General features: G+C 48.8%; 1 protein-coding gene across 3 annotated transcripts in view; it reads right to left on the minus strand.

Moving 5' to 3' along the window:
* nav3 (neuron navigator 3) overlaps positions 1–10000 on the minus strand; it is a 172833-nt gene that overhangs the window by 106113 nt on the left and 56720 nt on the right. For all 3 annotated transcript variants that reach the window (XM_076296784.1, XM_076296783.1, XM_076296782.1), the window contains exon 4: positions 3681–3753. In XM_076296784.1, the coding sequence (XP_076152899.1) occupies positions 3681–3753 (73 nt within the window). The remainder of the gene's footprint in view (positions 1–3680; positions 3754–10000) is intronic.

Genomic DNA, 10000 nt, shown 5'->3' on the forward strand with positions numbered 1-10000 from the left:
GAAGTAGAGCTCTCCTCTAAGAGTGCCTGACATGAATATGACTTCTCCAACATCCTCATCCAGCCCATTTTTACTACCGCATTTGAGAAACTGAGCCCATGTGTGAGTTTATGGTTTATAGCCTCTTTGAGATAAGAGCTGTTAGCACATGCCAGTACATGTGTGTGTGTGTGTGTGTGTGTGTGTGTGTGTGTGTGTGTGTGTGTGTGTGTGTGTGTGTGTGTGTGTGTGTGTGGTAATGTCTGTCTGTGAGTGTGTACATGTTACAAATATTATAAACATGTGTATATGTGTGTGTGTGTGTGTGTGTGTGTGTTTTGGTCAAGGGGCTATGAAGACATAGACTTGGCGGTCAAATCTTCATAGGACGCATCCTCCCTCCCAGTATGTATTTGACATATAGGCTAGCGGTACATGAACCCTCTATGACCCTGCCCGGTCTTGGTGTTTATGCGCGCACTAGGGGGGGAAACGGCTTCATTAGTTTCACTTTGAACACAGGCACTGTTACCCACAGGCATCAAAGGGAAAGGTTACCGCTTACAGGTCATGGTGTCTTTCTCCAACTCTCACCTCTCACTTAGGACAAACACACAGACACACACACACACACACACACACCCAAACACACAAACACACACACTCACACACACAGACAGACACACATACACAGACACGCACACACACACACACAGACACACACACACACACACACACACACACACACACACACAGACACACACAGTGGCGTGCCAGTGGCATGCCCTCGACACGCTACCCATCTGAACCTGACCTTCGGCCCGGTGATGTAAAGGGACCCCAGCCCCATGCCTGGGAACCCCTACGCAGAAGAAGAGAGGCGTAATGAGTTCACACCTATTATTACCTACAGGGGCCTCGGAGGAGACGGAGGGCACTGGAGCCAGAGAGAGTTCACTAGGACAGGGCCAAGCCTGTCAGAAGCCTGTGTGTGTGTGTGTACTGTATGTGTGTGTGTGTGTATGAGGAGACGGAGGGCACTGGAGCCAGAGAGAGTTCACTAGGACAGGGCCAAGCCTGTCAGAAGCCCGGCCAGAGGAAGGGAAACCAAAGAGAAATGAGGGAAAGATGAAGCTATGGAAGGCAGATGGCCAGGGTGGAGAGGCAAGGGCAGGCTACTGTGTGTGTGTGTGTGTGTGTGTGTGTGTGTGTGTGTGTGTGTGTGTGTGTGTGTGTGTGTGTGTGTGTGTGTGTGTGTGTGTGTGTGTGTGTGTGTGTGTGTGTGTGTGTGCGTGCGTGCGTGTGTGTAGGAGGAATTTGGACTGTAGGGAATGTTTTAGAAAGGGCAGTCAGTGCAGTGAGTGACACAGAGGAGATGGCAACAACTCCAAAGGAGTCATTTGTCTTGTGTTTCATTGAGAGTGACTTAATTGGGAAAATGGCGGTGGTGGGCTGAGGAGTGGGTGGTGGTGGTGGTGTTGGTGGTGGTGGTGGGGTGCCATCCAGGAAACTGAATGCCAAATGGTGGCAAGTGGTGCCAGTGAAATGGAACGTCATGCTCGTTTTTTTTTTTCTGCGGCATGGGTGACGATCACAGCCCATGCATGTGGCACATCTGATTAGCGGTTGCAGAAAAGCCCACAAACGTCCTTTTAAGGACTTTTAAGGAGATTACTGCAATGAGTTTGTTTTCTTGGAAAAATCCTATACACTCAAGACACATCAAACGTTTGCTTGTTCTTGCTCCATCCTTGGAAGGAAAGAGTGTGTGTGTGGGGGGAGAAAAGTCTTAAGCTTCCACGCCTCGTAAAGCTAAACATAAACGTATGCAGGCCTTGAAAAACTCTCCCGCTTAAAACCCACTGCTAATTCAATTACGTTTTTTCCCATCACAGTTTAGTGGAAACCAGCGCACCATCTACACCTACTCATTGTAAACACACACAAACACACACTTACACACACACACAAACACACACACACACACACACACACACACACACACACACACACACACACACACACACACACACATCACAGACCTCCCTCCCACACAAAAACAATCACACAGCCCCAAAGACCATAGCACTCCACTGCCCCTCTGAACCATAATGATGAAACCCTATAGAAAGACGGCAGCTCTGGCTACGTAACTCAATATTTTCAGTCCCTTATATTTTTATTTTGGGACGCTTTTAAATACCAGGCGGGCCGAGTCACTTAACGCTTTTAAAAGGCAGAGTGGTGTGGTGTTGGGACCGGCTGGTCACTGTGTCAGCGACGCTCTATTTTGGTCTGCCTATGTGGAGAGGCAAGGTCAAGGTCACCCCCAGTCCTCCCCCAAGCAGCACTCAAGTCACAATGTGGACAGGTCAAAAATATCAGAAACCACAAAGGGAGGGGTCAAAAATATCAGAAATATCAGCTGACTGATGGCTGGTCGATAAATTTAAATGCGCTTGTGAGTTGGGGTGATGGGGGTTCGTTTGACAGCACTTCTCATCAACCCTCTCATGTGTCATGTATGGCTACATATACATTGAGGTTTTTTTTTTTTTTTTTTTTTTAAAGCTTGCGCTGCTTTATCCATAGCCATCCGGAGCCATATACAGTACCCAAGAATGTGAGCCTGTAAAAGTAACCCATGGGCTGGGGGAGCTGTGGGGGTCCATACCATATACGGGTCCAAGTGCCCATGGAGACCCAGCTTTAAGTCCGACCTGCGGTCATTTCCCGATCCCACCCCATCTCTCTCTCCCACTTACTTCCTGTCACCCTTCATTGTCCTGTCTTAATAAAGGCAAAAGGCCCAAAAAATATACTTAAATAAATAAATAACCCATGGCCTAACGGCTCCCACACACAGTTGCGTTCCGTCAACGCATGCCAGTGGGTGTTCCCAACGGTAGCTATACAAATGACTTGAAGTATAACTGTAATTTGATTGGCTGGTGCCTTCTGTTGCTGTCCGTCGGTGCAGCAAAAGTTGAACTTTTCGACGCGAACGACGAGAGCAACGAGAGGAACGCGATGCAACGGACCCACAATTCAGTTCGGCAATGGATGACGTAAGCCCATGTAAAGTGGACGGGATGTGTCTCCAGCACTGCGCCGCACGCAACTGTGTGTGGGAGCCGTAAGACACCTGCTGCTGACGCCTTCCTCTTCCAGTTACCCCGGAGGAACACACACCTTATCAAGTCTGCAGGAGATGTAGAGATGACTTCAGGAAAGAAAAATGGTTTAAAGTTGTATAGGTGCCAATATCTACGCCAGCATGGGCAAGTCAACAGACCTGCTAGTGTCTCTGCACTCTCACTGTTATCAGCAGTCACCCACGATCACATGGTGGAATGGAATATCAGGACTGTTTCGCTCAATGAACTACATCAATGTATCGACACACTTTGTAGACTTTGTGGCTTAGGCAGTGATAATACACACACACACAAACACTATTCAAAGGTTCAGCTAAAGGTAGCTGGAGCAGACATGTAGAACAACATGTTTTTTTGGCGGTGGCACGGCTGTTTGATTAAATCACTGCTTTAAAAATAAAAAAGTGTCTTCAGCTCTCTGATATTGGCACTGTTGATACTGGTGCTCTGACAATAACTTAATTTGTCTTTTTTTTAGTGCAGAACAAAGAAGGAAGTGAAAAACACAGTCGGTGAAAGCAGGCTTAGTAAAAGGAGGCTTACCTTCTGCAGAGAGTCCCTGAACATTCACTCCTCGGGCCTCCAGGAAGTTGAGGCAGGTGTCTACATTCTCGATCTGAGGACGGAGAGAAAACGACACCAAACAAAGAGATCAGCTCCTACACTCAGAGGGTCACGGCAAATAACTGAGCACGTGGTCTCTCTCTCTCTCAGACACACACACACAGACACACACACATACCCTCACACACAAAGACACGCACACACAGAGACAGACACACACAGACAGTTAAACACACACACACACGCAGTCGGCAAAGACTGATGCACGAATGCAAACAGCCACAGTCATCATTACAGAGTCAGGAGGAGGGGATGGTGGATAGCTGGGGGGGGGGTGGACCCTCTGGCTTGTCTGCCTTACAAAGTGGACCATTGTCCCTTAGTGGACGACTTCTGTGTGACCCATGCTCGACCTCTGAGCCATAGGCGGTCATATCCAACTCCCCCCGCCCCCCCGCCACACACACACACACACACATACACACTCACAAACAAGCCTTCAGTCCTGCGACACACTGACCACTTCTGTGTGTCACACCTCCTCGTCAAGGCCCTGATGAATGCGAGCCGAGGGCCCTGGCATGCAGCGAGGCGCGGCGCGAGTTTCGAGTTTTTGTGGCTCACTGGAGGCCCGTAACGGCCCTTAAAGCCGGCCATAACCGCCAACAGCCGCACCCCCCACCCCCTACACACCCCGACATGACACCACCAACGCCACTGCCGCCGCCAACGAAACTATGCAAATACGCCAGGGCCCTCGGCGCCCTTATTGCCCTCGGGCAACAAAAGCCGCCACGGGGCTGGGGCACAATGGGCCTTTGGGGCCGGGGCCTGCATGGGACTGGCATTTACGCGCCGCGACTTGTACAGTAGCCACCCCCAGCCAGTCAGGGTCATTGAGCCCTCACTGTGCCGCATTGTGAGCGTCCCGTCCAGGCAGCACCTTTGGCATGTGGCGGTGCGGGGGTGGGTTGGGGTGGTGTTGGGGGGTAAGGGTGAGGGTGGTGTATGGGGCTAGTGAATGGACTGGCTTTATGAGCCCCGACGGGAGTGTTGGTCACACAGTGTTAACATGCAGGTCCTTCACTGGGCACAAGGCTCTCTCTCTCTCTCTTTCTCTCTCCCTCTCTCTCTTTCTCTCTCTTTCTCTCTCTCACTCGCTCGCTCGCTTTCTAGCTCGCTCATTCACAGAGAAGTTGTAAAAAAGTAGAGGCTGGTGATTTCATTGCCCCTGAGCACTTGAGTACATGGCTGGAAAAGGCACAGTGCCACACACACACATTTGCACACATACACACACACACACACACACACACACACACAGGAACACACACAAGCTGGCTGAATTTGCAGGGTGTCTCAAACTCCACTTAGTAGGTACATTATGTGGTGTTTTATACCCACTTACCTCACACACACTGACACACACACATTCACACACCAATTCACACACACAAACACTCAATGTTTACAGAAGACAGGGCGATTTACAGCTACAAGTCCAGCCCATGCAGGCAGTGAGCCTAATCTGACTGGCCTCAGCCAGCCAGCGCGGCGGCCAGGCAACCAGGCGGCCCATCCATACGTCGGGCGGCAGGATGGCAGGATAGATGGCTGTTTACACGGCCTGTGTAAACACGGCCTTTCTCAGACTGAGTCCGGTCCATCTGCTCATGTCCCATAGGATGAGTGGGCAGGCTCTTTCCTGTGTGGTTGGACCCAGGGAGTGTGTGTGTGTGTGTGTGTGTGTGTGTGTGTGTGTGTGTGTGTGTGTGTGTGTGTGTGTGTGTGTGTGTGTGTGTGTGGTGTGTGTGTGTGTGTGTGTGTGCACGCACATGTGTGAAACGAAGCTAATTTAGCCAAGCTGCTTGATTGTGCAGCCTTGTTTAAAGACCCAGGAGCATTGGCATATGCCAAGCAAATGTGTGCCCACACATCCCATTACATATATACATGGACATTATACAAATAGGATATGCTTCATACACTATACATGTGACATACACACAGACATGTGGTCATACACGCACATTCCCTTTCTCTCTGTCTCTCTTTCTCTGTTTACCTATATAACCTTCTCTTACACACACACACACAGACACACACACACTCACAATCACACACACACACACACACATACACACTCCTGTCTGATGTGCCTTTGTGTAGCCTTATAAACACAGATGAAATGCAATCAGTAAGATACGCATGGCATCACTTCTCTCTCCTGTCTACAGCTTAATGTTCCAATTAGGCCCCGCTCAAATGAATAAAAAAATAAACCCAGCCCAAAAAGAGAAATGCTGTTGTCGATTTAAATATTTACAACAGTTAATATCCGGCTCTGCCTCCCTCCGCAAGGCACACATCTGGGCCACATGCCCACAGTCTAAGGGGGGATCAGCAGGGGAGGTATGACAGATCTGACAAGGGACACAAGGAAGAGAGGTCATTGGGATGTGTGTGTGTGTGTGTGTGTGTGTGTGTGTGTGTGTGTGTGTGTGTGTGTGTGTGTGTGTGTGTGTGTTTGTAAGGAAGGTCATATAGGAAAGTTAGACAGAGAGAGAGAGAGAGGGAGAGAGAAATAGAGAGAGAAAGTAGTAGGGTTAGGGGTTAAAGAGTACCCTTGTGTGTGTATGTGTGAGCATGTGTGAGCATGTGTGTGTGTGTGTGTGACCACATTTCAGCTCAGATCCATAACTCTCATTAGAGATACCAGGGCCTCACATGACAGATTCAAATAAAGCGTGGCGGCCATTAGGCTACGCCTCTGTTTATTTTCACTCTCCGCTGGCGGAGCCGTGGTGACGTAAACAAACAGAGCGGTGATTAAAAGTGCTAATGGCTCGTGGTGTGCTGCGGAGGGGTTTTATTTCTCGCTGTCAATCGTGTGGGACTTTTACAAGCGAACAGAGCTCTTGGATCGTCTATTTTTCCGACACAAAAAACGTGCGTTTTCCGACCTCAGATACACTATTTAAAGTAATTAGGAAATGAGAGTATTTGGAGCGAGACAGGTTTTCTTGAAATGACAGAGGAATTCTCTCCTCATCTGGAGCACTTGTGTAGGACAACACACACACACACACGCACACACACACACAAAGAGTAAAACGATGGGCTGTTAAAATGGATTCCATTTACTTGCAATGACTTCAAGTTGTAAAAGTTTATAGTCATGTGAGTGATAATCATCATAAAACAAACCATATTTAATCTCCATGCCACACTTATCAGAGCTCGGGCCTAATGCTGTGTAAATGTTTGCTCGTGTGGGTTCCAAATTCGCGGTCAACAGGGACTGTCTCCAGTGCTATCAAGTAACCGCAACGCAAAACAGAGCTGTCTGGGAAGACAACCGTCGACTAAACATACACCAGACCTCCCATATTTGCATGTTAAAGAGCATTTCATAAAAATTCTCATAACGTTGTAAATTTGGAGCAACTGCTAACAAATTACTGCTAACAGTTCTTATGATCGTTATCTGCTGATTGATGTGAATAAACACTGGGCCTGTAGGTTGCACATAGACTCAGCCCAGGTTGGATGCATGGGGTGTGTGAAAGAGACTTTAGTGAAACCCAATACAATCACTGATGAAAATGGCCACTCTTGCCAGGTAAAAAATACATTAATCTTCACCGTTTTTTTACGCTGCTTCTAAATTCAGACACACCATTTCTTGGCGGTGAAAATGGGCCTGACAGGGTGAGGGATAATGACTCTGGCTTGCAGGGGGAGGTGTGTGTGCGTGTGTGTGTGTGTGTGGGGGGGGGGGGGGTGGTTGGTCTCACCGAACACCAAAGCCAGAGGAGGAGGATAACAAGCACTAGCTCGAGCTCATCTCTAGCCGCCTCTGCACCCCCCCTGAAATGAGCAGCAAGACAACAACGACCTTGTGAAGTGGGTCGTGCAGCCCTGGTCCATAAATTCCTGTGGCCTCCAATGTCTAATTAGCAACCCAAATCATTTACACTGAAGCCCCCAGCCCTCCCCCCCCCCCACACACACACACACACAGCCCACGGTAGCACTAATCAGTGCAGTGACAGGCTGCCTGGCTTAATCACCTCAGGCCTGCCCAGGCACTGGCTGGATGCTTGGTTGGCTGCCATGCAGGTGGCCTTTGAAGCGGTCACTAGCTAAGCGTTCGTGGACGCCTCCTCATCATATTAACATAAGGCAGCTGAAATGGGGGAGGAGAGTGGGACGACTGACACCGGTGGTGTGTGATGGTGTGTGAGTGTGTGGTGTGTGTGTGTGTGTGTGTGTGTGTGTGTGTGTGTGTGTGTGGTGTGTGTGTGTGTGTGTGTGTGTGTGTGTGTGTGTTTGTGTGTGTGCGCGTGCGGTGTGGTGTGGTGTGGTGTGGTGTGGTGTGGTGTGTGTGTGTGTGTGTGTGTGTGTGTGTGTGTGTGTGTGTCTGTGTGACTCCATGTGGGTCAGGGAAAGAGAGACAAATGGTCAAAGTGTTGGGTGGAAGAACAGGAGCATTCAGAGATCTTTTACTTCTGGGAGAATGCAGTAAATAATTGAAACGATTGGTAAAGCACAAGAGAATACAGGTTAACTTGTCCCCTGCAACAATTAATGGCAAGAGGTGAGATTCCCTACCTGAGGTGTCCCTCTGGCACTTATTGAAGTTTAAAAATAACAAAAGGACTAACGGAAAGAGCAGTCGCAATGTTACGTCTTCTTCGATGCAGAAAATGGGCTAACATTGTCCTGCAACAAATTGCATTTTTGATGGAGAGAATAAGCAATGTGGAACTAGGGAGGAGATTGTTCTGGGCGCCCGGTCCTCTGGCTGGTACAATACTCTCCATAGCCTGAGCACTGGATCTGTGCTGTAAGTTAATTACTTTAGTCTATTGTACTGTCAGAGGTTCCTCTGTGCTACGTGCCTTTCCCATTTTCGATCACAAAGACGGGAGCAAAGGGGGCTGTCAGCACTGTAAGTCTGCTGGCCTAATGTATACAGCACTACGGTCGCTCTCTCTCTTTCTCACTCGCTCTCTCTCTCAATGCACGATGCAATCTTCCTCTTGCTCCTCTCTCTTCCACTGGACAGATCCCTGGCATTATCATCCGCATCCTCATCATCGTCATCTGTTCTGTCTTGTTGTTTGCTGCCATGACTGCTTTCCCCACCTCACCGATTCCTCAGCACCTCAGCATGCAGTATAAGATACCCCCCCCCTCTCTCTCTCTCTCTCAACCCCCCTCTCTCTTCCTCAGTCTCTCTCTCTCTCTCTCCACTGCTGAAAAATCGATTGATCCCCGACTCAGCATCCTGGCAGCCACGTCCAAGGCAGCGGGGTCCATCATTCTCAGCTTACCCGGAGCAGGCGGCCCCGTGACAGGGGGGCATGAATCAGATCCAGCCTCCCACCCAACTCCAACGCTCCAGGGAGATGTGTGTGTGTGTGTGTGTGTGTGTGTGTGTGTGTGTGAGTGTGTGTGTGTGTGTGTGTGTGTGTGTGTGTGTGTGTGTGTGTGTGTGTGCATGTATGTGAGTGAGTGTGTTTGTTTGTCTGTGTGTGTATGTATGTGTGTGTGTGTGTGTGTGTGTGTGTGTGTGTGTGTGTGTGTGTGTGTGTGTGTGTGTGTGTGTGTGTGTGTGTGTGTCGGGGTGGTGGGGACGGGTTTGACATGGGGTTGATATCATGCCCCCACCGCCAAGAAACTGACTGATGAAACCTGATGTAAGGGCCCCCTATTCATATTTAATGCCTTGTCATGCACTAAATGGGGGAGCTATATAATTCTGATGTGCCTATTGATTCTGAAGAGTTTAGCCTCCGACATTCCTCCATGTATCAACCCCAGTAAAAAGAAAGAAAAAAAAAAGTAGTCACCTGTCTACGCGTCAAAAGCCATTGCGCTTCTGTGCTGTGATCAGTTGGTTTTTGCTTGAAGAAAAGGAAAGTATGACACACTAAATAAGCACTGTTATTGCCTCAGCGTAATCCCAGAACTGCCTTCATCCTCCGATGTGGTTTCTTTGGGCTTCTCGCAGACTACTTTTCTTATTTAGATAAAAGCGCAGGATAATGCCTCTTGAAGTATGCAACTCATTCCCCTGCGGCAACAGAGCAACACAGAGATCTGTGATAAGTTGCTAGTTACATACGTTTCTTTTTTCTTTCGGCAGTGGCACAGTGTTGTACAAAATGCATATTTTTAAAAATGATTAAATCTACCTAGATGAATGAGTCAAATTAACATTAATGGCTCCAGTCACCAAACTCACCAATGTTAATGTACTCCCCAAAGTCCCGGAGAAAAAAACAATAGCT

The sequence above is a fragment of the Alosa pseudoharengus genome, unplaced genomic scaffold (assembly GCF_046254945.1).
Source record: "Alosa pseudoharengus isolate Yale_2024_CS ecotype anadromous, Long Island Sound unplaced genomic scaffold, YU_APseudo_1.1 YU_APseudo_1.1_scf_20, whole genome shotgun sequence".
Lineage (NCBI taxonomy): Eukaryota > Metazoa > Chordata > Actinopteri > Clupeiformes > Clupeidae > Alosa > Alosa pseudoharengus.